General features: G+C 52.4%; 3 protein-coding genes across 6 annotated transcripts in view; 2 read left to right on the top strand and 1 right to left on the bottom strand.

Annotated features, from left to right (window-relative positions):
* The first annotated feature begins 17 nt into the window (after positions 1–17).
* Positions 18–12,284, top strand: DPH7 (diphthamide biosynthesis 7). Its single transcript, XM_008704293.2, has 10 exons — positions 18–301; positions 1,495–1,628; positions 2,020–2,107; positions 3,355–3,446; positions 3,864–4,036; positions 6,243–6,296; positions 6,965–7,034; positions 7,160–7,225; positions 7,482–7,654; positions 11,467–12,284. The coding sequence occupies exons 2-10, from the start codon at positions 1,621–1,623 to the stop codon at positions 11,916–11,918; spliced, it is 1,176 nt and encodes a 391-aa protein (XP_008702515.1). The 5' UTR covers positions 18–301; positions 1,495–1,620; the 3' UTR covers positions 11,919–12,284.
* An 889-nt stretch (positions 12,285–13,173) lies between these two features.
* Positions 13,174–14,238, bottom strand: MRPL41 (mitochondrial ribosomal protein L41). The gene has a single exon (XM_008704292.2). The coding sequence runs from the start codon at positions 14,121–14,123 to the stop codon at positions 13,716–13,718; it is 408 nt and encodes a 135-aa protein (XP_008702514.2). The 5' UTR covers positions 14,124–14,238; the 3' UTR covers positions 13,174–13,715.
* A 1,743-nt stretch (positions 14,239–15,981) lies between these two features.
* PNPLA7 (patatin like phospholipase domain containing 7) overlaps positions 15,982–26,025 on the top strand; it is a 66,604-nt gene continuing 56,560 nt past the window's right edge. For 3 of the 4 annotated variants that reach the window (XM_040632294.1, XM_040632295.1, XM_040632297.1), the window contains exons 1-9: positions 15,982–16,013; positions 17,539–17,613; positions 17,775–17,862; positions 18,062–18,094; positions 18,269–18,348; positions 19,821–19,912; positions 20,086–20,226; positions 20,749–20,908; positions 22,406–22,486. In XM_040632294.1, the coding sequence (XP_040488228.1) occupies positions 15,984–16,013; positions 17,539–17,613; positions 17,775–17,862; positions 18,062–18,094; positions 18,269–18,348; positions 19,821–19,912; positions 20,086–20,226; positions 20,749–20,908; positions 22,406–22,486 (780 nt within the window). In that variant the 5' untranslated portion in view covers positions 15,982–15,983. The remainder of the gene's footprint in view (positions 16,014–17,538; positions 17,614–17,774; positions 17,863–18,061; positions 18,095–18,268; positions 18,349–19,820; positions 19,913–20,085; positions 20,227–20,748; positions 20,909–22,405; positions 22,487–26,025) is intronic. The other variant, XM_040632296.1, reaches the window with a different exon arrangement.

The raw sequence follows: 26,025 nt of genomic DNA, 5'->3' as shown, positions 1-26,025 counted from the left end.
CCGCTCTCACCGCCGACCTCGGCCCCGGCCCCGAACCCCGCTCTCACCGCCGACCTCGGCCCCGGCCCCGAACCCCGCTCTCAACCTGGCCTCCCCACCACCCCTTCGCCGTTCCTCCTCTGCGTCCTTGTCTGACTCCGGGGTGACGGGAAGTCGCGTCCGGCTGTTGCAAGCGGTGGACACGGAGTACACCGCGGACTCGGTGGAGTGGTGCCCGCTGGAAGGCTGCAGGCACTTGTTGGCCTGCGGCACCTACCAGCTGCAGAAGCCGGAGGACCAGGCCACCAACACGGAGAGCGAGGTGTGCGGTGCCCTCCTGGCCTTAGGCGGTCTCTTCCGCGCCTCTCTAGGTCTGCTCTCCCCAAATGGCATCTCGAGTAGCTAAAGCTCCGCTCCTGTTTTAGGGGAGGGTCTCAGGAAGGGCGGGAAAATACGTAAGACGGCAGAGCCGACCACAGATGTTGAGACATGCAGTGGGGAAGGCTGGAGGAGAAAAGTCTGTGTGGAGTCACACAGGAGATGAAGATGTGACATTGGCCTTGTGCTCAGAAGGTAGGTTAGAATGGGCATCTTTTTCTTTTTTTTTTTTAAGTTTATTTATGTAAGGAATTTCTACACCCAACATTAGGCTGGAACTCACAACCCTGAGAGAGAGAGCCGCATTCACCAACTGAGCCAGCTAGGCACTGGGAATGGGCATCTTGAAAGTCCCTTATATGCAGGTGTGGCTCAAGTTTATGGATGAAGCCTAGACTAAAGAGAAAATGGAAATTCGAAGGAGCTATACCTAATCTCTCGAAGGCGTCTATTCAGATGCAAACCAGGACACTTTGAAGAATGAGAACTGGCACTTCAGCAACAGGCCTAAGCCAGGACCTTTACGGGCAGACTGGGTCCTGTGGTGACCTACCATAGCTGATCCCTGTTAGCCCACTTAGAATAGGGGCACCTGGCTGGCTCAGTCTGTACAGCACGCAGCTCTTGATCTCAGGGTCGTGATTTTGAGCCCCATATTGGATGTAGAGATTATTTAAATAAAATTAAAAAAAAAAAAAAGCATTCTATGCTGAGCCCAGCAGAGTTTATCTGCCTACCCACTAATGGTATAACAAGAGAAGAGATATTTCTCCAGCTCAGAAAATCAGGGCTGTTGCTTCCAGGTAGAGTTCCAGAGTCAGTCAGTTATTTATTTATTTACTTACTTATTTATTTATGTATTTATTTATAAGATTTTATTTATTTGAGAGAGAGAGAATGAGCAGGGGGAAGGACAGAGGGAGAAGCAGACTCCCTGCTGAGCAGGGAGCCTGAAACAGGGCTCAATTCCAGGACCTTGAGGTCATGACCCAAGCCAAAGGCAGATGCTTAACCTACTGAGCCACCAGAGTCCCAGAGTCTTGGCAAACGTTTTCTTTCCCTTGATTCCTTTTCCCATCCCTTGGGTTCCTCGGTGCCTATCAGGGTAATCAGAGACTACATCTGCATTTTTTGTAGAGTGCACTGGACATTGATGAGCCTCAAACCCGTTTAGGTCGTCTCTACCTGTATAGTTTCAATGAGGACAGCTCTGCTTGCCCCCTGCTTGAGATCCAAAGAAGAGATACTTCTGCAATCCTGGACATGAAATGGTATAATGTTGATAACAATTCCTCTTGTCTGGAATTTGTCACGACTATCTGTTGATTTAATCAGGGAGCCTGATGCCTGTCAGCATTCACTAAGATGGCGAAATGTCTGAACTATTTCATTTCTTTATTGTCCTGCCAGCCTGTTGCGCTTGGTGGGACCTGTAGACCTGGGCCCCTTTCATTTCCCAGTTTCCAAGTCCTAGGGTTGGTATGAGTCTGGGAAGTGATGCTTGTTTTCTGATTGATAAGCTGGGAAATCTTGGAACAGAATTGTAGGCTACAACCTGATTTTGGAGCTAAAATTTAAATAAGAAGTTACTGAGGTGCATAATGCTCTGCTGTGCTCTGGGTGTGTCCTGTGTTCTGACGGGCATATGAATTCTCCCCTCAGGTGCCACATCCCGGTGGCTGGCCATGCCCTCTTGGGCGTGGCAGATGCTGGTGGGTCCATAGAACTACTCCGCTTGGCGGGATCTGAGGTCAGTGACGGGCCAGGAGTTGTGGCGGGTGGAGAGAATCAAAATGGAGAGGCTTTGGGTGTGAGGTTGTGCTGCTACAAACCTTTTTGTAGCATGATTTCTGTTTAATGGCAAACTTTATCATAAAATATCCTAATTTAGCATGCAGTCTATTTTAAATTATTGGGTTCTGCATCTAACTCTGAGAAGAGATCACCTGTACGTCACCGGTGGATGGGCTGAAGTAACGGGGTATTCATTCACCTGTCAGTGGATCCGAAAGTTCTTCTGTACAGAAAGCCTAGACCAGCATTCTTAGGTTGATGATGCTGGAGCCAAGAATAGGAATGGATTTCCTATGTGAAAGTAGTATTTGTCTCCCATAACTAGGAAGGCGTATGTTTCCCATGAGGCTTTCTCAGACCATTTGGTACTGACGAGTCCCATGCATTTGCAGAATGACTGCACCTGATTGTTGGAGGGTCGGAAGAACAGGGAAGTCCTGTAGTTTAGGGAAGTAAGTGGCCCACAAGACCAAGCCCTCACTCGGTGGGAGGGACACACACTAGTGCAGGCGTGCGAGTGGGACTGGAGCAGGTCACTCGCTGTTGGAGTTATGGCAGCTGAGGGCTTGTGTATAAAGGGCCTTGCTGCAGCCCTGTCTGAGGAATGAGGGAGGGAATAATCTGGGGAAGACTGTGGGCCCATGAACCAGGTCCTGGCAAGAGCAGATCACCCACAGAGAGGACCCTGAGGAAGCAGCCTGGTAGGAGCCTTCTGAGGGAGTTAAGCACTGTCCAGCTTGCCTAGGTAATAAAAAACTTTCATGAATCTTAGAGAAGAGAAACAACGTTGAATGGCTAGTTGTGGCTCCTGAAATGGAAACTAGAGGAAAGATCCTGCTGTCGCGGTCCCCGAAGACAGAGTGTCCCAGCAGCCCTTGAGGCAGGGGAGGTGGGGAGTGTGCGCCAGGGTGCTTCCTAGAGCCTGTGGAGGTGGCGGGATTGTGTCTCGGAGCGCATGGACAGCGAAGGCGTCTGAAGAGCAGAGACCTGCTTCCCCTCGGGTCACGTGTGGGAAAGTCCTCCAACAGGTGTATGAGCTCCTCAAGAGCAGGGCCAGGTGCCTCGTGGCCTCTCGTTCTGTGATGAATCTAGCATTAGCACATTTTGTTCATCTAGTGGCGTGGTGGCCACCTGAGCTAGAGGAATCATCTTTCCAGGGTTCTGGGCTGTTTCCCTTTGATAGCGCTCCTTTCTCTCCGGTAGAATGCTTACACACTGCAGCCGGTTTCCAGCTTTGCCCTGGAGAAGCAGTGCCTGGCCCTGTCTCTGGATTGGTCCACCGGGAAAACTGAAAGGTAAGGGCCGGCATTGGTGAGGGACCCCAAGTCTTTTGTCTGAGGAGTCATTCCTCTCTTCATGTGAGAGAGAATTGAATGAAACCTTGCACCAGCCTTGATTGTGGCTTCCCAGACCTGGGAATATCACTATCAGTCCTAATCAAGAAAGAAAACATTCCAACTTCCCAGATAAAAGAAACGCTGTTTTCATCAAGAGAAGCTGACATGGGTTCATTTTGACAAGCTAAGTGATAGTAGTTTTGGTTTCTGCCAGGTGCCCAGCCGTCTTAATAGGCAAGTGCACGGACCAGGTCCATGGAGAACCTCTCCCATGACATGTCTTGGGGTGTCACCAGTTGGAAACCAGAAGAGGGTGATGAGTTTGGGTCAATGAATAAATTCAGCTGGGTTTCTCCATTGGTTCCCTGTGTCTAGGCCCAGTGACCAGCCCTTGAAAATCATTAGCAGTGACTCCAAGGGGCAGCTCCACCTGCTAGAGGTGAATGAGGCGGGTCCGGCGCTGCAGGAGGTGGCCACGTGGCATGCCCACCACTTTGAGGCCTGGATTGCTGCTTTCAATTACTGGCAGACAGAAATCATTTATTCAGGTGGGTACTTCTCCGCTGGGTGTCGGCCCCAGGAGGGAGGGAGTGAGCAAGTGTGGCACATGTCAGGGCCATGACTTGGAACGTGTTGGGATCTTGAAGACCCTTTGTGAAGACAGAATCTGTAGTTGGTACTTGCTGCTTAGTTGTTCAGGCTTGGTAGTGTCTTAGGTCGCGCTGACCACGGTCTTGGAGCAGCAGGAACCCTGCCTCCTGCCACTCTTGGTATCTGATCCCTTGCTTCTGCTGTGAGAAATCCAGAATTCCCACATTTTCCGCTTCTATTTCTGTGTCCAGTATTGACTTTGTCATGTTGGATTTCAGGCTTGTCTGCTCCCTTTTTGGAGACAGTTTACCTTCCCAAAGAAAAGCCCAAGAGAGATAGGATTGATTTCCTGGTATTGTGAGTGGTATGTATTGCGGGTGCTGATGTGACAATGAGAAATTACTAGAACTAGAGGTTGCAGGAGCCAGGTAGCTGTGATCAGCCTCTCTTAGCCGAGTGGAGAGGACTCTTGGGAGATGGGAGGTGGGAGGCGGGAGGCAGGGGGCATTGGTCTCTGAGCAAAGGCAGAAGGGGAGCTGCTGGATCTGCAGAGAAGCGAAGAAAAGATCTGACTCTTGTTTCCCTCTGTGTCCAGTTGCTGGTAGTGTGCTAAGCTCCACAGTGAGCGGTGAGGCTAGGGACGTTCTGTTGGACTGTCAGGAAGCTGCATGGTCCCCTGCTTTCTGCCAGAGCTGCTCTTACTCAGCTCCTTGGTGGCCTGGTCCAGAGAGCACCCTCTCAGCAGCATTCCCATGCTGACTCCCTCCTGGCACAGTCTTTTCCTTGGGTTATCCTGGACCTTTCCTCTTCTTTCTGGTTGCTCCTTGTTCTACTTCGCTGGCTCCTTCCCTCTGCTTGAAAGTGTTCCTGTCCTCTGGCTTCTGTCTGGTGCTCTTCTCGCTTTGCATTGTCGCTCTCCTGACCTCAGCTGCTGTCTCTGTCTTCCAGAGACAACTGCATTTTGGTTGCTTAAGCAGACCTTTTTTTTTTCTTTCTTTTCTTTTCTTTTCTTTTCTTTTCTCTTCTCTCTTCTCTTCCTTTTCTTTCTTTCCTTTTTTCTTTTCTTTCTTTCTTTTTCTTTCTTTCTTTCCCTTTCTTTCTTTCTCTCCTTTCTTTCTTTCTTTCTGTGAAATTTTTCTTATTTATTTTAAGTGATCTCTACACCCAGGATGGGGCTCGAACTCATGACCCTGAGATCAGAGTCACACACTCTTCTGACTGAGCCAGCCGGGCACCCCAAGATTTAATTTTTTTAGGTCTGCTCGTTCTTGGGTTAGTACTGCCTTGAGGCTTAGCTAATTCAGAGCAAGAGGATCGTGGAGGCTATGATTTAATAGTTCAGCACCAACTCGTTTGTTCAGTGAGTGCTTATGGAGCACCTGTATGTGCCGTGCGCTGTTCTAGGTGCTTGAGAAACGTGGGTGAACCAGACAGACAAAAGTCCCTGCTTTCACTGAGCTTACATTGAGAGGAGATAGGCAGTGGTCACGGAGCATAGCATATCATGAGTGGACAGAGTGCTCAGTAGGTCAGAAGTGATAAGTGCTTTGGGAAGCAGAAAGGTAGGCCAGGGTTGGGGGACTGAGGTGTGGGCAGGTGCAGGCTGTCCTGTTACATAGTATGGTCACAGTAGGCAGAGACCTCGGGCAGGAGTGAGCCTGATGCATGAGCAGAGCAGCAGGTAGCTGTAGGACCAGAATGGTGGGAGGGGGTGGCAGAACAGAAGACGGTGAGATGAAAGGCCACAGGACGGACTTTGGCTTTTGCTCAGAATGAAATAGGAGCAAGAGCAAGATGCTGAGCAGAGGGATGACATTTTCTGACTTATGTTGTAGAATTGAAGGGGATCTTTTTTGCTAATGTGTTGAGTATAGACTGTGAGGAGGTGGGGGCAGAGCCTGGACACCTGATATGCAGATGGTGGCAAGAAGGCCTCAGACCAAGTTGGAAGTGGCGCACACAAGGGAAAAGTGGTAGGACTTTGGATGTGTGTGTGCAGGTGGGTCAACAGGATATCCTGGCGGATGGGCATGGGTGTGAGACAGGAGAGACCAGTGTGTAAAGAAGCCAGTACCAGCTTTCTCTGCAAATCTGCCACAGGACTGCAGCTCATCTTGGAGGCTCACCTGCAGGCACTGGTTCTGTTGGTCTGCTTCCTCGTAGGTCGTGTTCTCCCCGTACCCCTTCTGTCTGTTACAGGGACCTGGGTCGTGCTCAGTAAGTATCTCTTGGGTGGGCAGGTAGTTGAACGGAAGGTGGGTGGTTGAGTGGATGGGTGGGTGGATGGAATGGTCAGACCCAGGCGTTTTTCTTTTGCTCACTCTCACCCTCCACGTAGGCCCTGCTTTTCAGCCTTGCTCCCCTTCCTTCAGGATAGCCACCGGCACCCTGTATCTTGTTGTTGCTTTTCTTCAGACACTGGATTATGGTGCCAGCTTCCTCTTTCTTCCTATGTTTTCAGTTCCCTAAGACAAGCAGGGGTCCTTTTTACTATAAGGTTACAAGGGGCACTTCCCTTTAAAACACATGGGGGTGTGCTGAAGGTTCCAGAAACTTAGGAAGTGCTCATGTTTGCTGCCTCCTACATGCAGGTCCTGCTCAGAGTTCTTTGATACGACAGCTTTGCTTTGTGGCAGCCATCTTGTGACCTGGAAATCCTTTCCCTAACTTCTTGGCCTTCCCTTTTGTTCCTGTAGGCTGAGCCCCCGGCCTTTCCTGTCTTCCCCGTGGGGGCCCTCTCCAAGTCTGAAGACGCAGTTCCAGCACAGGGCTCTTCTGCCCGGTGGCATCCTGAAACCACCATAGGGATTTCCCCACGGACATAAATTCCCTCCCTGAGGAGTGGCTGCTTCGTGTTGTCAGTGGGCCTGTCTGTTTCCACACAGGTGGGGACGATGGCCTTCTGAAAGGCTGGGACACCAGGACACCTGGCGTATCTGTGTTCACTAGCGAGAGGTAAATCATCAAGGGGCCAGCCCTCGGCATGTAACGCCAACCCTCCTGTCCCTCCTCCGTGGACTCTCCACTGGAGACGTGAGCCTTCGTGGGTGCCCACTCAGGCCTTGCACTTTTGCCTGCAGACACTCCATGGGTGTGTGCAGCATCCAGAGTAGTCCCCATCGGGAAAACATCTTGGCCACAGGAAGGTGAGTCCCTTGGGTTTGGTTCACAGGGTCCATCTTCCATCTTTCACTTCCTTTTCTCATGTTGACCACTGCAGTGTTGTTGAATTGGATCAGGTCTGATACCGGAGTACAGATATCTGGGCTTGGGAAGAGGGACTTTGTCCTAGAGGAATGAGTGGTACGGGTTTCCCCAGGAGATGTCCCTGCCATCTAGGGGCCTTGGGGGAAAAGTGGGCATTGGTTTTGCTGCATGATCCCTGTGCTTGATGGGTTTCAGCTATGATGAGCACGTCCTACTGTGGGACACTCGGAACATGAAGCAGCCATTCGCAGACATGCCCACTCAGGGCGGAGTGTGGAGGCTCAAGTGGCACCCTTTCCACCACCACCTGCTCCTGGCAGCGTGCATGCACAGTGGCTTTAAGATCTTCAACTGCCAAAAGGCGATAGGTGAGTAGGGGCCCTGTGGCAGCCAGGCCTGGGGCGGGAGTTTCCAGTTGTCCTGCTCCCTTGCTCTACCGGGCTCCTCCCCCATGCTCTACACATTCCCAGGCTCACCGCCCAGTCTCACCAAGGCCCGTAACCGGACCAGCTCCAAGCCTCAGTCTCCAGCACTCTGCTACTTAGCCATGGTTCTTACCTGACCGGCTCAGTTATGCTGGTACCTCCTGCTGTTCAGCTGCTCTCTGCCCTCTTAGGACTCTGCTCCAGAAGCATCACCACCTGTCACTTCCATAGCCATCCTTGGCCCACCTTCTGCCACGTTCTTCCTGCCTGTGCACAGTGTGGTCTGCATGGTCTCATGTTCCTAACACGCTTTAGCTCTCTTCCCCTTGCTCCCTTGCTCACACTCTCTGGGTAGTACCCAGCATTGGTCAGACCCAGTTCTGCTTGGGCCTGAGCCACACAGGGAGGTTAGGGTTAGGGTTAGAGCAGCCCTGTGGGGTCTCACTTTAGGTTGACGTAACAGTGGGTCCTCGGAGTTGCCAGGCAAACCATGGCCTTTCTCTAGCCAGTCATTCTTTACTGTCAGAACTTTTTCACATTTTCTTCCCTCTTCTCAAGGCCCCAATGCCCCCTTTCCCTCCTCATTCTCAGTTTGTGATTCTCCCTCCCTCCTTGTCCATACAAAGAACGGATTAGAGACACCACCCCGTCAGTGTTGCTCGGAAGCCCAGTCCCCTCTGCACGGGGCTGCACTCCAGGCTTCCTGTTCTGTGTCTTCAGTTCCTCCGTCTGTTGTGCGTCCGTCCTGGTGGTTACACGACCATGCAGTTCTCAGCTGAGATCTTGTGATGTGAGAGTCATGTGAGATCTTGTGTTTTAATGTGGGTATTTACAGTGAGAAGTTGCCCTCAGAGCACTACTTTCACTGCATCCTTGCAGTTTTGGGGTGTGGTATTTTTTTTTTTTTTTAATTGATTTATTTGAGAGAGAGAGAGCAGAAGCAGGGGGAGCGGCAGGCAGAGGGAGAAGGAGAGGCAGACTCCCCGCTGAGCAGGGAGCCCGACGTGGGGCTCGATCCTAGGACCCCGGGATCACGACCTGAGCCAAAGGCAGACGCTTAACCAACTGAACCACGCAGGCGTCCCTGTCGTAGGTTTTCATTCATCTCAGAGTACTTTCTAATTTCCTTTGAGATTTCTACTTTGACTCATTAGTTATTTATGAGTGTGTTGATTCCACATTTTTGTGACTGTCCTAAATTTCTTTCTGTTACTGATTTCTAATTTTATTCCTTTGTGGATTCCTTTTAAGTTTATTGAGACTTTTTTGTGGGTTCTTGTGTGGTCGGTCCCAGAGAGCGTTCTGTGTGCTCTTCAGAAGAGGTTACTCTGGCCACGGAGTGCTCTGCAGATTCTGTTCAAGTATTCCGTTGTTTTTCTGTCTGGTTGTTCATTATTTTTTTATTTAAAAAAATACATTTTTTAAGTAATCTCTACACCCAGCGTGGGGCTTGAACCTACAACCCCAAGATCAAGAGTCGCATGCTCCACTGACCAAGCCAGCTCAGCACCCCTGGTGGTTCATTATTTTTATTATTTACTTAAAGATTTTTTTACTTATTTGAGAGAAAGGGAGAGTGCGTGTGCACACAGTGTGGGGAGGGGCAGAGGGAGAGAGAATGTCCCCTAAGATCATGACCTGAGCTGAAACCAAGAGTCGGACACTCAACCGACTGAGCCACCAGGTGCCCCCCTGGTTGTTCGTTATTGAAAGTGGGGTGGTGAGGTCTTCAGCTGTTATGGTTGGACTGTGTATTTCCTCCCTCATTTCTGTCTCTCTGTACTCATGTATTTTGGGGCTCTGTTGTTAGTTGTGTGTGTGTATGTTTATCGTTGTGAGGGTCCCTCCTTATTTCGAGGAACTCTTGCGGGTCTGCTCCATCTGGTACCAGCAGAGCCATTCACGCCCTCTCACGGCTACTGTTTGCCTGGTGCGTTTTTACTGTCTTTTTGCTCAGTCTTTTCATAACTTGGGGTCTGAAGCGTGTCTCCCGTCCTGGGTTGTGGGTCTTTGTCGGGAGCACGGTGACACTCTGCCTGCCTTGGCCTGCTTCATCCGGGGCACATGGCGCCACTTCGTCTTTTCCTCTGATGACGTTAATTCGGTCACTTGGCTAAGGTCTCCCCTGGGCTTCTTTACTGTAAAAGTGTAATTAATAATAATTAGTCTGGGGCGCCTGGGTGGCTCAGTCGTTAGGCGTCTGCCTTCGGCTCGGGGCGTGGTCCCGGAGTCCTGAGATCGAGCCCCGCATCGGGCTCCTCCGCTGGGAGCCTGCTTCTTCCTCTCCCACTCCCCCTGCTTGTGTTCCCTCTCTCGCTGGCTGTCTCTCTCTCTGTCGATTGAATAAATGAAATCTTTAAAAAATAATAATAATTAGTCTGTGGTTAGAGTGTTTGTACCTTTGTGCTCCTCATCAGACTTTTACTCAACACATCGATGATTCTTGCCTGAACCAAATTATTACTATAATTGCAAAGATTTTTCTAACTATTCTTTTTTTTTTAGATTTATTGATTTATTTGAGAGACAGCACGCATGCGTGTGCAGTGGGAGGGACAGAGGGAAGGGGGAGAGAGTCTTAGGCAGACTCTGTACCGAGTGTGGAGCCTGACATGGCTCGATCTCACAGCTCTGTGGTCACGACCTGAGCCAAAACCAAGAGTCGGACGCTTAACCTACTGCACCACCCAGGTGCCCCATTATCATTTTTTTTAATTAACATTCTTTTATAAGGAAGAGCTTTCTTTTCTCCCATATATGTGTGTTAATAATATTACCTTTCTGTATAGGTTCATGGATTTTTATGTTACTCAGTGAGCCATAAAGTGTTACGTCTTTACTCATTATAATGTTCACATTATCCTAGAGCTTTCCCATGAAAACCTCCTGAAGCCGTCTCCTGTGTGTGTCACATGTCCCCACCGATTTTTGAGTACTTCCCTCGATTTTTGCCACCAAGCCTTCCAGCTGGTGACAGTTTTCTAAGTCCACACCCGCAGCTCACCGGCTACTAGTTTTCTGTGGCTGCTCTTGCCATCCTTGCCTTGGCCTTGCCCTGGACCCTAGACTGTGTCAGGTTTGGCAACACCTTGTCTTTTCTTTTTCTGGTCTAATGTTGCTTTCAAACCTTCTACAGCTGGACCTCTTTCCAGTCCTGCCCTCCATCCTCAAAGTTGCCATAGCAACTCACCATAAGGAAAGCTGCTTAAACTCTTCAGTGACTCCTTTACAAGCTCAGACCCAGACTTTACGGAGCATGCAGAAGTCTGCGTTGATTTTCACCCTCCAGACATGTGTCGCCACTCCCTGACAGCATTTCAGTCACGGCCATTGTTTGTGATTGCCCAGATGTGTCCTGTTCTATCTCTGTACTTCACACGTGTTTGTTCGCTGTTTCTCATGCATCCCTGTTGGTCCTTTCTGGTTAACTCCTTTGTCCTTTGCTTTGAAGTCTTCACTAAAAGTCAGCACTAAGACTTTTGCCAAGGCCTCCAGCTTGGAAAGGCACCCTCCCCCCTGTGCTTCTATAGCCAGGCTGATTCCTCTCAGGCACACATGGTGCACGCACTGCCAGCGAGGGTCTGTTTTCTTCTCATCTGTCCACATCTCAGGGATTCCTTTGCATGGTGCACAGTGGCTGCTGACAAATGAGTGGTTGCTTTTAGCAGAGTCTCCCTTTGAGAGTGGGCAGGGGCTGTCGGTTGGAAGTGATGAGATCAACCCTGGGTAACGTCGCATGTTCTGTTTCACTCCAGAGGAGAAGCAGGAAGCCTGCACAGTCTCTGTGTCCCGTACGTTGTCCGACTCATTGGTGTATGGAGCTGACTGGTCCTGGCTCTACTTCAGCAATCTGTCACAGACCTGCCAGTCATGCTGCTCAGGGTCCTTTCCCTGCAGCAACTCAGGAGTCAGAGCAGCGCATCCCTGTAACTTGAAAGCTGTACGCCAGTTACCAGCACCTTCTCATCATTTAGTAGAGGATGAGGAAGAGGGTCATCCCGCACTTCAGAGCGGCAACAAACTGAGGACGACTCTGCAGCCACTCACAGAGGACACGATGAGGAGTGGCGGCCGGCAGCACACTGCAGGGACCACGGTCTCTGACTGCGACCTCTCTCTGGAAGCAGCGAACTTGGACATTGCCCTCCTAGCGACTTGCTCCTTTTATGATCACGTTCTTCACCTCTGGAAGTGGAAGAGCCGCTGAGCTAGGGAGGAGTTTGGTTGGTTTGACGTCGTAAGGACCACTTCCGCAAATAAAACCCAGAGTGTGACTTTGTGAGTGAACTGCCCTCAGACCACCTCATTGAGAGTCTTCCTGTCATCTTCTACAGGTGACTGTGTAGGGCTCAGTGCCCCTTACGGGCTTTCCAGTGTGAGCAAAGAAGCTGTTGGCTTCTCTTACATAAACCTCATCTATCTGCTGGGGAGGTGGTGGCAACTCTGCCTGATACCGAGGAGTCTGCTGTTACGGGAGTGGAAGGGTCTTGGTTCCCCGCTCTCACACTTGTCAGTTTCTTGTGTGAATTGGACACTCAAATTCTTCATACTTATTTAAATTAACTAAATGAAAGTGTGCTTTTTTTTTTTTTTTAAGAACTTACATATTTATTTGAGAGGAGAGAGAGCAAGAGAGAGCACAAACAGGGGAAGGGTCAGAGGGAGAGAGAGCAGACTCCCTGCTGAGCAGGGAGCCCCATGCGGGGCTCAATCCCAGGACCCCTAGATCATGACCTGAGCTGAAGGCAGACACTTCACTGACTGAGCCACCCAGGCGTCCTGAAAGTGTGCTTTTCCTTAAAGCTACTTAACAGTAGTTTTCCATGAACATTTAAAAAGACCACCTCATCATGGCACCAGAAATGCTTGCATTAGTCTCCTGTGCTGATAAGCAAAGGGAAATGTGTACACATTGAGTGGCCTTAGCGTGTCGTAAACTTGAAATAAGTTATTGTAGTGGATTAATCCCTCTTCCCCTGTGTAGCTTTAGTACCTGAGTGGCTTCCTGAGTCTAGACACAGAGTAGCTCGAAGAACCCAACCTGAGTCTGTGACTCATCTGACTCCCACAGAGTTCGTTCTTGTCTCTCTGGAAGAAACAGTAGTTGAAGTGCAGGCCAGTGTGGATTTTGTCAGATCCTCAGTACATACAACTATGAGTAGGTGTTCAGAGTCAGGAAACAGGTGCACTTTTTTTTTTTTTTTTTTAAGATTTTATTTGAGAGAGCAAGCATGTGTGCAAGAACAAGGTGTGGGGGGCAGAGGGAAAAGCAGGAACCCCCCCCCAGCAGGGAGCCTGATGCAGGACTCCATCCCAGCACCCCAAGTTTATGACCTGAGCTGAAGGCAGACACTTAATCAACTGAGCCACCCAGACATCCCAGAAAAACACTTCTATTTTTTGCTTCATTTTCTGATGAAAATATAGGTGAGAACATGTAAGAAATTACTGTACTAAAATGATGGATTCCCAACTAATGTCGCATTTATTTCAACGGAATAGTTTGAACCTTCCTTTAGAGTTTAAGAGATTTAACACAAGAATCAATGAAGCAGAATACAGAAGACCGGAAGGCTATGCACTGAAACAGGTGAACCCAAAGGAGAAAGAGACTAGATTACTGGAGGTTTGCCCCCAAAACAGCTGTTTTTGAACCCATAAAGAATATGCTCATTGGTTTCGTGGGGTGAAGAATCTGGGCGATGAATTAACCCGTGCTGTACGTGGCACGATGTGCCTTGTGAATTCTTTTCCTTCTGCAAGCTAAGCCATGTATTCTTGCCCAAAACCTTGTGGTTGGGAAGACGACGGCTTCCAGTTTCACCGGGAGTAGGGTCTCTAGGATTCTGCCTAGGTCGCTTTCATCTCACAATGACCAGATGCTAAGGCCGACCCCACTCGCCCACGCCGGGGCCAGCGGCCGGGGAGGATGGCTGGGCGCAGTCCGCAGGCTCGCAGGCACACCCAGCGGCGGCCACTCCGCGGCTCGGCCACTCCGCGGCTCCTAGCGCGGGAAGTTCTTGGGGTACAGCTGGAAGAGCTTGCCTTCCTGGGTGGGCTCGAAGCCGTACTTTTCCAGCTGCTCCGGGTCGAAAGTGCCGTCCTTGAAGTCCTTCTCGATGGCAGGTGCCACTGCCTCCCGGAACAGCTGTTCGGCCGTCAGGGGCGTGTCTGTGCCCGCCTGGGCGCGGTAGTTCACGTAGGGCTTGAGCCTGAAGCCGGCCAGCTCGGGCACCACGAGCTCCGGGACCATCTCCTTGACCTGCACGAACTTCCCGTCGCGGCCGTGGACGCCGGTGCCCTTGGCGCCGCGGCCCTTGTAGAAGGTGCGCGGACCCCGCTTGCTGGTCCACTTGCTCATGCGGTCGGCGCCCCGCACCAGCATGCGAGCAGCCCCGCTCAGGAGGCCCATACCAAACCCTGCACCACGCGGGTGCTCGCCCAGCCAGCTCCCAGGCACGGCGAACAGCCGCACCAGCCTCCGCTTCCGGCGCCCTCGGCGGCTTCCGGCGGTCAGCGCGGCTTCCGGCGCCCTCGGCGGCTTCCGGCGCCCTCGGCGGCTTCCGGCACCACCCGGCCTTCGCGCCGCAGCAAGAGCAGCTCCGATTGGCGGCGCTGCGTCCAATGCCCAGCCTCGGCCCTGCGAGTGGGCGGGACCTCCGGGCCGCGGCCCTGCGCGGGGAGGCGCGGTGCCGGCGGCCGGGCGGCGGGGGTAGTGACGGGAGCGCGGGCGTCGGGAGCGCGCGGTCCCGGTGAGTCGCCGCAGAGCGCCCCGAGATGGCGATGCCCTGGGTCTGGCCCTGTCAGGAAGGGTAGCCATCAGTGCCCCCAACCCGTGCCGGGACGCACAGTGCCCCACAGGCCCGCCCAGCCCTGCGCTGCGCGGCGGGAGGTGCAGGTGGGAGGCGGATCCCGTGTCCTCTCGGTCTCCCGGACGTTAACCACAACCCCCAGCCCCGACGCCCGTCGACCCGGAGCCCCCAACTCCGAGGTCCCCCAACCCTGAGGCCCAACCCCGACGCCTGTCAACTCCCAGCCCCCAACCCAGACACCAATAAACCTCGAGCCCCCCAGCCTCGCTGTCCCCAAACCCAAACTCCCTAACTCCGATGCCCCCTTAACTCCGACACCCGTCAACCCCAGCTCTCCACGCCCCGACGTCGGCCAGACCCAACGCTTGTCAACGCCGAGGTACTCCAGCCCTGATGTCCACCTACACCGACACCCCCCAGCCCCGATGACCCCCTAAAATGACACTCGAACCTGGATGGCCACTAACCCCGATGCTTCTCTAACCTGCCGCTTCCCAACCCTGCAGCCCCCTGACCCCCGCTGCCGTCTGGCTCTGTGCTGTCCCAGGCAGTGTAGCAAGGACTTCCACCTTGTCTCCCTAGCAGGTCCTGGGGGCCATGAGCTCTAACGCACTTCAGACGCTCAGGGATGGGGTGTGTGGGGAGACTGCCAGGTCAGGGCACTTGCAGGCCACAGAGCTGGGGTCAAGGGCGCTGCTGGCCCTTCAGGAGAGGCCCATCTAGGAAGGAAGGGTTTTCCATGTGGGTGGCAGAGGACACTGGACATTTGACCCTGGAGCAAATGCACTATGACCCCGCATCTACCTTCTGCGTCCTCACTTCTCTGGATGGGATTTTGGGAGAGACAAGTCCTCTCTTGCTGCTGCTGTTCTAAGGGGCCTGGGAGCCACACGGTGGAAGCCCCAGACCTGGCTCCTCCCCACTAGACAGGGGCAAGGTGAACCAACTCCCCAAGTTCATCCTCCTCTGGACCCGACACACCCACCTTGAGGACTCAACCCCACTGGATAGGAAACCCCCTGAGGCAGGCCACTAAGTTGTCTCAACAGTTGCCCTGTGGGGCCCCGTGCACCCCTACCCCACCCCCGGCCACAGCCTCGTCCCTGTGGCCCTGGGAGCTCCTGGCAGCACTAGGCCTTGGCTGAGCTGCTCACGCTTGCCCTTGACCTTCTGGAAGAGGAGCGGGACTTGGCTGAGGTTGTGGGTTCCTGGGCAGCCACAGGAGAGCTGTTTACAGAGAGGGAAGTGACGCTGGTGCTTCTCTTCATGGAGAACACAGCTGCCTTCAAGGTTTTCCTTTCAGTGCAAACACAATTTAAACAGAAAAGGAACCCAGGAGAAATGGCTGAAAGCATTGCTCTGCCCCGCCAGCATGAGTTGGGGGGACACTTGCCCTCCTGTAAATCAGTCTTTCTTCTTTTCACCTCGACCTTTTTTTTTTTTTTTTTTCATTTTTAGCCATGAAGCAAGAGGAGGATGCCAGCCCAGAGGTATGGAACTGAAGGGTTTCAGGGACGAATCAGAGCCTCAGAATTCCCAGTTAGGGGCATTTCTGGACCAGGAGAAAGGGTCCTTTTCGCATTTGCTCTGTGGGCAGCTCCTTGAAGTTGGCTGAATGGAAGTGGCAGCTTGGGCCCCTCTGTCCCCTTGTCAGAGTTGAGACCCTGCCACTTCTTCCCCTGAGGTCACAGCTGTCAATTCCTGCTTCCCCTTAGGACTTTTGCTTGCTTTGACTCGAGTCTTTTTCTCTGTGGAATGTCTGTAGCCAAATCACAAAGGCCTTTATTCTTAAAGCAGAAAAGTGGATGTATTTAAACAACCATGAAAAGCCTGAGATGCTCAATATAGGAGATTGTATAACTAGGTTATGGGCCACCTGTGTGACCCTTTCCTTGGTTATCCTTCGTTGTCCTTGACATGGTGGCTGAGCTCCAAGGGACACACCTAAGAGGAGAGTGGGTCGCGGGCGCTGTCATTTGCACAGCTGAGCACACGCTCCAGGCCAGGAGAGACTGGATGCCTCAGCTCTGAAGCAGAAAGCTCCCACTGCTTCCATGTGCCTGATGAGCCAACTTCAAAGACCTGGTTTTCTGGGCCACTTACTTATCCTGTCTTGCGGCAACATTCTGCTTTTGAGACTTTTTTCTGAATGCCCTTCCATTTTATTGGGTTTTCTGTCATCCCTGCTGTGTCTGGTACTCTCTCTAAGGATCAGACCACTACTTTAGTCCTTGGCACTTGTGACTTGAAAGGGTTAACAGGTGCCCCCTGCCCCATCTTGTTCCTGGCTGCTGGGGGGGAGATATGTGGATACCTGGAGGAATGCAGAGTGGCTGCTTGTTTGGCTGGTTTCTCTTGTTCATTTTCATCTTTTTGGGGGAATCGGCCGATATCCTCCATGTAGGTGGCCCCAGCCATCTGCCCATTCATCATCCTGTGCTCACTTTTTTCTCTTCCTCCTCCCTCCCTTGGGTTTGGGCTTCTGAAGCGCCATTACCTCCTTCTCTGGGAGGTGGTAGGGGAGCAGGCACATAACCTTTCCGTGCTATGAGCTGGTATTCAGGGTTCTCAAAATCCGGATGGCTCCTTGGGGTTTCTCAGCATTGCTGTGGTGTAGGCTTCCATGTGTCCTGCAGCACACAGTCCCGTTGGTGATCAGAGGGCACTGAGTGATGGCCTTTGCACCCCCTGTGGCCAGCCAGGCTTGCTCCTCTAGACTTGCGTCTGAGGGACTGGGAAGCTGAAGATTTAGGATTCACATGTGATAAAGATGCTTAGGGCATTTGTGGTCAGCGCAGCACAGCTGCTGCCCCTGCCCGACTGCCTGACTGGCCCCGTGTCCTGTGGGTGGCCATGGGAGACAGGTTTCTATGCTCAGAGGACCTCAGCAGCCCAGAACATCACTTCTTCTGGGGCTGCTGACTTCCTCCCTAACCAGCAGCTCTATTCTTGCTGCCCTGGGAAGCTAGGGCCACGCCTGTGTTGGCCCTTCCTGACCACATTGTTCTCCTCTAGGCTGACTTCTGTCTGGGTGCTGCCCTGCAGTCCTGGGGGCTGCAGTTGACGGAGCAGCATTCACAGTCCACCATGGTAACCACCTCAAGTGCTTCCTGGTGATGGGTGGGCCCTGGGATTTGTGGCTTGTTGCACTCCTGGCTGCTCTTGGCCCCCTTGTCCCAGCCTGTTGCCAGGGTGGGGAGGGGCTCTGTGGCAGTCTTGCTGATGGGTGCTCTGTCTGTGACCTCACCCAGCTGATAGGGATTGTGATTGGAGCCCTCCTGGCCCTGGCCCTCATTGGCATCACCATCTTTTTTGTGTACAGAAGGGTTAACCGATTCCGTAAGTATCTTGCTTCAGACTTCAGCTCTAGGGGTAAGGGACAAGGGCTTGGGAGGGTGGGAAGGGTTTTTGTGACTTGCCTGTGTTTTGAGCTCCTGGGAGCAGCTCTCAGGCCTGTGATAGCTTTTGTTGGAAACTGCTGGCCTGTCCCCACTGAGGCTGTGCACGCCGGATCCATGGAATTTGTGTATGCTCCCAGCTTTCTTGGCTCACGTTTCTGAGCCAGACTTTGGTAAGAAGAGATGCAAGTCCTGCTCCCTGTGAGCCAGCCTGTGCTCGCCCCAGGCCCAAGATGCCACTTGCCTTTCCCCCATGCTGTATGATGTAGCANNGGAAGTCTGGCAGAACCCTCCTGCCTCTTTGTGCCCCAGACGTGGCTCAGGAGGCCCCTGTGCTCCCCTTGCAGGACAAGTACAGCCCACTCCTCAGTACAGGTTCCGGAAGAGAGACAAAGTGATGTTTTATGGCCGGAAGATCATGAGGAAGGTAACCTGTGCTGCAGGCCCGCTTCCTACAGGCCCCGGTGCAGTGGGGCCCCCAGCAGCTTGTAGCTGCCCTCACTCTGCAGTGCTGTGGCCTCCGTGCCCTCAGAGACTTAGCCAGTGCAGAGAGATGGAGGCCTCGTCGGCCCGTGTCCTGGGGCACGGCGGGTCCTGCCAAGATTTGGACATTGGGAGGCCTCCCTTGTCAGCATCAGTACCCACGTGAAGAATAAGCGGCTTGGTCTAGTCCTTCCTGGTCACCCCTGGCCCACTCCCGCTCCCTGAGGGCAGGAGGGACTTAACACTGCCCAGGGCCTTGCTGTACTTGAACTCGTGCTTCAAATAGCTGCTGGCGTTTTAGAGTAGCCTCTACTTACCACTTCTTTCTGGATAAGCGGCTAATACGTGTTCTCTGTAGCAACCTTGAAATGCCACAGGAGAAGGCATGTGAGTCCTTGCATGGACCTCCCATTCTTCTCAACGTCAGGCTGTGATGTGGAGGTCCACTGGTGCTGCTGACGGGCCGTGGCGCGGGCCTCGAGCCTGAACACTTTCACCTCACGGCCTAGTGAGGGGCCACGTGGGCTGGCCTCACACAGGTCTTGAAGGAGCCTGCACGTGGTCGGGTGGGGAGGCAGGCAACCAGTCCCACTGAGGACTGTGCAGTGGCCAGACCCGGGCTGAGGAGGACAGAAGAGTGGTCCAGTGGTGCCAGGTCACCTGGAGGGAAGGAGTTGTGACCACACACCCACAGCTGACACCATGGGGCAGGTGCCACTCGGGGAGCGGAGGGGCAGTGGCTGCCCAAAGGGGGCTTGCTGACATCCAGGAACCAGATGAGCTGGCCTCAGTGGTGGGGGAGGGGCAAAGAGCTTTCCAGACCTGGGATGAGCATGCAGGGACTTGGATTCTGGGGGGAGGGGCAGTAGTACAGGACAGGGCCAGCTTTTCTTATGTATTCATGTATTTATTTATTTTAGAGAGAGAGAGGAGAGCGCGTGTGCGTGTACGAGCCAGAGGGGCAGGGAGAGGGAAAGAGAACCCCAAGCAGACTCCACGATGAGCAAGAGCCGGACTCGGGGCTCAGTCTCAGAACCCTGAGATCACAACCTGAGCCAAAACCAAGAGTCGCCACCCGGACACTCCAGGGCCAGCTTTTAAAGGCTGTGGAGAGGGACTGCTGCGTCAGCACGACAGAGGAGAGGCTGAGCAGCAGCCTTGCAGGCAGAGGGAGCACAGGCCTGAGGACCTGGTGCTCTGAGAGCACTGGCCGTTTGGGGATATGGCCATGAGGTGCTTCGTCTGTGGTACAGGGATGGTTCCCCGTGTCCTGGGCAGGCAGGGCAGGCAGGGCTAGACCCTGGGAGCTGATGCCACGCCTGCAGGCAGGTCCTGAGGGCTGCGGCTGAGCCCTCAGGCTGAGGCCAGGTCCTTTAGGTCCAGGCTCAGGACTTGGCCTCTCCTTTCACCTTGCAGGTGACCACACTGCCCCACACGCTTGTGGGGAGCACGGCGCCCCCCCGGCAGCGGATGAGGAAGAGGACCAAGGTGCTATCTTTGGCCAAGAGGTACTAAGAGTGTCCTTCAGGCCACATGTGTCACAGCTGCCCTCCCTGGAGGGCACTGGTGAGCCTGCTGGCCATCGCTGCTGCCCCTGGCTGCCCTGCCTCTGGGTCTGCAGTGCTCATGCGTCTGCTTGGAATCCCTTTGGGCTCCAGGTGCATGCATCTCTGCTTTGTAGGATTCTGCGTTTCAAAAAGGAATACCCAACCCTGCAGCCAAAGGAACCACCACCCTCCCTGCTAGAGGCTGACCTCACGGAGTTTGACGTGAAGAACTCTCACCTGCCGTCGGAAGTTTTGTACATGCTGAAGAACGTGCGGTAAGACGGAAGCTGAGTAACGGAGGCCTGCTACAGGAGGCCTGGGGCTGTGCTCCCTTCCCCGTGGCCACCAGTGCAGCTCCTCGCACGTCTTTCCTGTTGTATTTGTTTGCTTGTCGGCATTTCCGTGATCAGGAAGAAACTCAAGCAGGTGCGGGAAGTGTGTGGCTGGATCGAAGCTACAAGCCTGGGCTCCCTCCCATCTCCGCCTGGAAACCCCACTCCTCTTTCGAGCACTGCTTCGCCGTCCCAGGCTTTTGTGTACCCCTCTGGTTCAGATTCACAGTCATGGCTCAAGAGTTCTTCAAGCTGATGGGGAAAGCAGTTTAGGGGAGTTCCTGAAGTTTCATCGTCTGTCCTGACAGTGAATCGGGGCGCTAGTGCTGCAGGGTCCGCACCTCCGTGAACCCCAGCTCTGTGGATCTGTGGATCTGGCCAGGGGTGACGGCGGCAATGGCTGTATCTCCATCAGCCTCCCTCTCTCCTTCGGGAAGGTCTCCCACATGTGCCGTGCTTTTGCAGGGTCCTGGGCCACTTTGAGAAGCCACTGTTCCTGGAACTTTGCAAACACATGGTCTTTGTGCAGCTACTCGAAGGGGAGCATGTCTTTCAGCCGGGGGAGCCGGATACCAGCATCTATGTGGTGCAGGACGGGCGGCTGGAAGTCTGCATCCAGGACACGGTGAGTGCCTGGCCACGTGTGTCTCAGTGGCCTGATGGAGTGCAGAGCGGGGTGGAGGGTGTGGGTCTGCTGTGTTGTGTGCGTGTGTGTGTTTTAAGTAAGCTCTACACCCAGTGTGGGGCTTGAACTCACAACCCTGAGATCCAGAGTTGCACACTCTACCCACAGAGCCAGCCGGGCGTCCCTGTTGTGTTTTTGCTTACATGTCTGGCATTTAAAAGATTTTTTAAAGTTTTCTATTGAAAAGTTAGTATAAAATTTTCAGTTTCGGTTCTTTGGGGGAAAAGGCGCACTTTGGTGTCAGAAGCATTGGCACGCAGTTGATGTGCCCTTTGATATTGGTACGTCACCCCTCACTCACACATGTGGGGTGCCCATCATTTAGTGGGTTCAGTGGCATTTGGTGGTTTTCTGGATTTTACCTGTTCTAGGCCTGTTGAGGTATCTGTCCTGTCTCCTTAGAACAGCCTCCAGTGCTTGGGTATTGATCTGCCACCATCAGTTGAACCCTTGCCTTGTGTTCCAAGTTTCAGATTGTGAATGATTTTAACTCTAAGAAAATAATTAAGGTATTAATTCAGCTGGACACAATATACTTACTTTCTGCCTCAGTTAAATTACACCCTTGAATCAGAATTGCCAGGGGGCGACCTCCAGGCCAAACTTGTGGAGGTCTTGCTTTCCACAGGGTGTTTCTGTTGACGTGCCCAGTGGTGTGATCCAGGCTTCCCACCTCTTATTATTGTTGAAATAGACACTCAGGGAGCCCCAGACTGCACAAGGTGGCCCCTGACCTTAAGGAAATCCCCACCTGCCTGAGCCCTGGGGGTGGGCCCTGTCCCAGTGTGGATCCCACATGCCCTTTCTAGACATGATGCTGTCTGTGTGTGAGGCTTCATCTACCCTGGACTTGATGGGATGATGAGAAAGGAAATGGTCTTCATCCAGCCTCCTCCTGCCACGCCATCAGTGTCCAGGGCTGTCGCCACCCAGCTGGCGGGCCTTTCCTGGAACAGAGCCTCTGGGCTAGAAGGAAGGGTTCTTGGAGGCTGACCAGGGCCAAGTTTGAACAAGTTCACAAAGGATTTTCCTGGGTCAAGCTGCGATAAAGTTCCTATACTAAATAACCGCCATAGTTCCCTTTCTCTTTCAGTCCAGTGGAAAATATATCAAAATGCCATGATTTATACCAGTAGCAACTGAATTTGGCCCTCACAGCCTTCTGTTTAGATCAGCAAACTCCTTAGGTTTTGTGAAATCCAGTCTGGATAAGCCATGGGTTGAAGGGCCATGCTCGGGCTGGACTCCCTGATTGCTCTTACTCATCCTCATGTTTTCTGTCCTGTGCTTTGGAGCTTATCACACCCTGAATTCCCAGAGGTCAGCTAGGGCATGGCCTAACTGAGGACAGGCAACAGTGGAGGTTGGGTGGCCCAGCCAGCCTGGGCTGGGCTGAGCCTCCTGTCAGTGGATGACTCTGCTCCGCTTCCCGAGCAGGACGGCACTGAGGTGGCGGTCAAAGAGGTTCTGGCCGGAGACAGCGTCCACAGTCTCCTCAGCATCCTGGACGTCATCACCGTGAGTCCCCCGGGTCCACCCAGAGTCACCTGGACGGCAGGCTCCTCAGCGCCAAGACCAGTTCTCCCCAGTGTCGAGGGGCTGGCCTAGGGTGGGAGGGACCCCCCGTAGGTCAAGGGTGTTTGGGGGAACAGCGTTAACTGTGCCCTTAAGAAGAGCTGGGCATTTGCGTATGCATTTTGGCTGTCTTTTAAATGGTTATTTTTTGGACTGAGTAATACATGCACGTGGTCCGAGATTCAATAGGGACAAACATTGTGTAGTGAAAACATTTCCTTTCATCCTTCAGGCCCCAAGGCCCCTTCCTAGGAGGGGCCCTCCTCTGGATCTTCTGTGCCAATGCGTATGCCTGTTGTTCTCAATCTTCTGCTGTTGAGTGTTGCGGTGAATGGTTTTGTGTGCACATTGTTTCATGTACTTGGCTAGCGGAGACTTCCGTGGTGTGAGGGTGCACACCCACCCCCACGCCTGAGCCACAGTCCCGTGACGCCCGTGTCCTCACCCATCAGCCAGGCAGTCATCTCATGTTCGATCTTTGCCAGTCCAGTCAATTACAAAATAATATCTCATGTTACCTTGTGATGTTTAAACTTATTGTCATGGAAATTTTTTTTTTTTTTAAGATTTTTACTTACTTATTTGAGAGAGACTATGAGGCGGGGGGAGGGACAGAGGGAGAAGCCGACTCCCCACTAAGCAGGGAGCCTGATGCGGGGCTTGATCCCAGGACCACAAGGTGATGACCCGAGCTGAAGGCAGGTGCTCCACCGACTGCGCCCCCCAGGCGCCCCATCATGGCACATTTCAAACATACGCAAAAGTAGACAGAGTAGTAAAATCAATTACGTGTGCAGCACTAGCTGTAGGAAGTCTGAGCTCTGCACACCTGTTCCCTTTTCATTAACAGGAGTTTAATGTCTAATTTTCTTTTTTTCAGAGTAAAATCTCTATACAGTGAAACAAATGTTAAGTGTGTACTACCTGAGTTTTGATAATGCACACGCCTGTATAGCTCAAAAGGTGTATTTGATTGTCACCTTGACTTCGAGGGTGTACTTCCTGCTTTCACTTTGAGTTGTTCATTGAGGCAGCTTGTACCTCACTGTCCCCAGACATTGCCCAGAGGGGTCTGCAGAGCGGGTTAGCAGACCTTGGCAAGGGTGCATCCATGTGGGGCTCGGAGTTCAGGAACTTGTGTGACACTCATGATGGGTGGGGCCCTTGGTGGGTATCCTCTGATCTAGCCCTGGGTTCTTGTGTACAAGGGGGTGACAAACTCGGGACTTTGGGGTGTCCACTGTGTTCCCCCATCCCTGTTAGGCTGGCACAGACATGCTGTAAGCTTTGTTGGGGTCTGGGGTGGAGGTGTTGATAGGATTGTGGCATCTTGCTCTGCCCCCAGGACCTGGTGTGTCTTCACAAGACGCTTGGCCACTGCTGAGAGAGACACCACCTCCTCTGAGCAAGGCTGACCCGCCTTGAAAGGCCAGTGCCTATGCCTAGAGCGTTGTGCTGGGAAGGGCACCCAGATGTGTAGGGTAGGTCCCATGTGGCTCTGTAGGCCTCTGGCTGGTATGTGTCAGGATCTGTCAGGGGCACTGTGAGCCTGAGAAGCCCAGGAGGTGTAGACAGATTGTCTCTCCACATGGAGATAAATTAGGGAGTTATGCAGCTCTGTACCCTCCCTCTACCTTGGCGAGGATTAAGGAAAAAGTAGCTTTGGTGGAGGCTCTTCTTGGTATTTCTTGTCTGTAGTGAGTCTTTGTCTCATAATTTTGGGCTATGACACCATTTCTTGCAGCCCCAGGAGATGTGTGCTGTGAGCAGGGCCTCCAGCCTGCTGCATCCCTGTGCTCCTTCTGGAGTGGGAGCCCATCTCCCTTCAGTGGGGTGGGGTAAGAAAATAGGAGTGATATTTGAGAGAAAATAATTCTGTATTGTGATTAATAGATCATCTGTAAGGACATCATTTTTGCCTAATCAAATATTTGTGTTTGTCATTTAAAAAAATTAATTTTATCCAAGTAACAGATTCTAAAAACAGTTTTGGTGTTTTTGAATCACAGTTGTCTGTTCCACTGCCCTCTCCATCTCTTCTAGGCTTTCTGGACAACCTGTTCTCTTGCTCTTTTGTAATCCTTCTGTCTTAGATTCATGTAGGCTTCCTGGCCTGGAAATGAGGGCAGACTTTCCTGATTGCTCTGCTGGCCTCCACACTCTTCTCACCCCAGCAAAGCCACACTCAAGCGGTGTTGTTCACCTCAGTGAGGTTCCTTTCTTGTTTTCCTTGGAGTTAACAGTTGCTTTGGTTTTTGGGGGGCTTCGTTTTTTGTGTATGCTGTGGTCTGGTGCCCTGCCCCAGTGCCCTGTGAGTTGGGAAGCCCCCGACCCCCATCTTCTTGTCCAGCCTGACCTGCCTGGGCTGAGCTCCAGCTTCCCCGGGGTCTCCACTCCTCATCTGGGGCCTGTCCTTCTGTCTGTGTGGGGCCCTCACCTCTGCTCCCTTGGCCAGCTTGCTTGTTTTGGTGGAGCGGTTCCTGTCTGCTTCCCAAGAAGGGGGGGAGGGAGATGGAGTTCTGGAACCTTACGAATCTACTTCTGTTACACTTTCTAGGAGATTTCTTCCATTTTATTTTCCAAACCTTCCACTGAATTTCTAATTTCAGTCACCGTGTATTTTATTATTTTATTTTATTTTTATTTTATTTTTATTTTGTTTTATTTGTTTATTTCATTTATTTTTAAATTAAATTTTAAGACTTTCAATATAGTTACACACAGTGTTATGTTAGTTCCCGGGGTACAACACAGTGATTGAACACTTCCATGTATCACCCAGTGCCCTCCTTAACCCCCATCTCCTGTTTCACCCGTCCTCGCCTCTGGTTATCATCAGTCTGTTTCTTGGCTTCTCTCTGTCTTTGTCCTTTGCTTGTTTGTTTCTAAAATTCTACAGATGAGTGAAATCAAACGATATTTGTCTTTCTCTGACTTATTTCACTTAGCGTGATACCCTCTAGGGGCTCCTGGGTGGCTCAGTTTGTTAAGTACTCTACTTTTGATTTTGGCTCAGGTCCTGATCTCAGGGTTGTGAAATTGAACCCCACATTGAGCTCCACGCTAAGCGTGGAGCCTACTTAAGATTCTCTGTGTCCGGGGCGCCTGGGTGGCTCAGATGGTTAGGCATCTGCCTTCAGCTCTGTTGTGATCCCAGTGTCCTGGGATCGAGCCTTGTATCTGGCTCCTTGCTCAGGGGGGAGCCTTTTCCCCCCTCCCTCTGCCTCTCCCCCTGCTTGTTCTCTCTCTCTCTCTCAAATGAATAAATAAAAAATAAAGAAGATTCTCTCTCTCCCTGTTCCTCTGCCATTTGAGTGCCCTCTCTTTCGCTCTCAAAAACGCTCTCTAGATCCATCCACGTCATTGCAAATGGCAAGATTTCATTCTTTTTCACGGGTGAGTAGTAATCTGTTACATACGTGTACGTATGTGTGTTATATATACATGAACATATGTATACACACACAGCGCATCTTCTTTAC

The sequence above is a fragment of the Ursus maritimus genome, unplaced genomic scaffold (assembly GCF_017311325.1).
Source record: "Ursus maritimus isolate PB19 unplaced genomic scaffold, ASM1731132v1 scaffold_17, whole genome shotgun sequence".
In the NCBI taxonomy this organism is placed as follows: Eukaryota; Metazoa; Chordata; class Mammalia; order Carnivora; family Ursidae; genus Ursus; species Ursus maritimus.
Note: the sequence above shows the minus strand (reverse complement) of the source record. Positions and strands in the feature narration are given on the sequence as shown.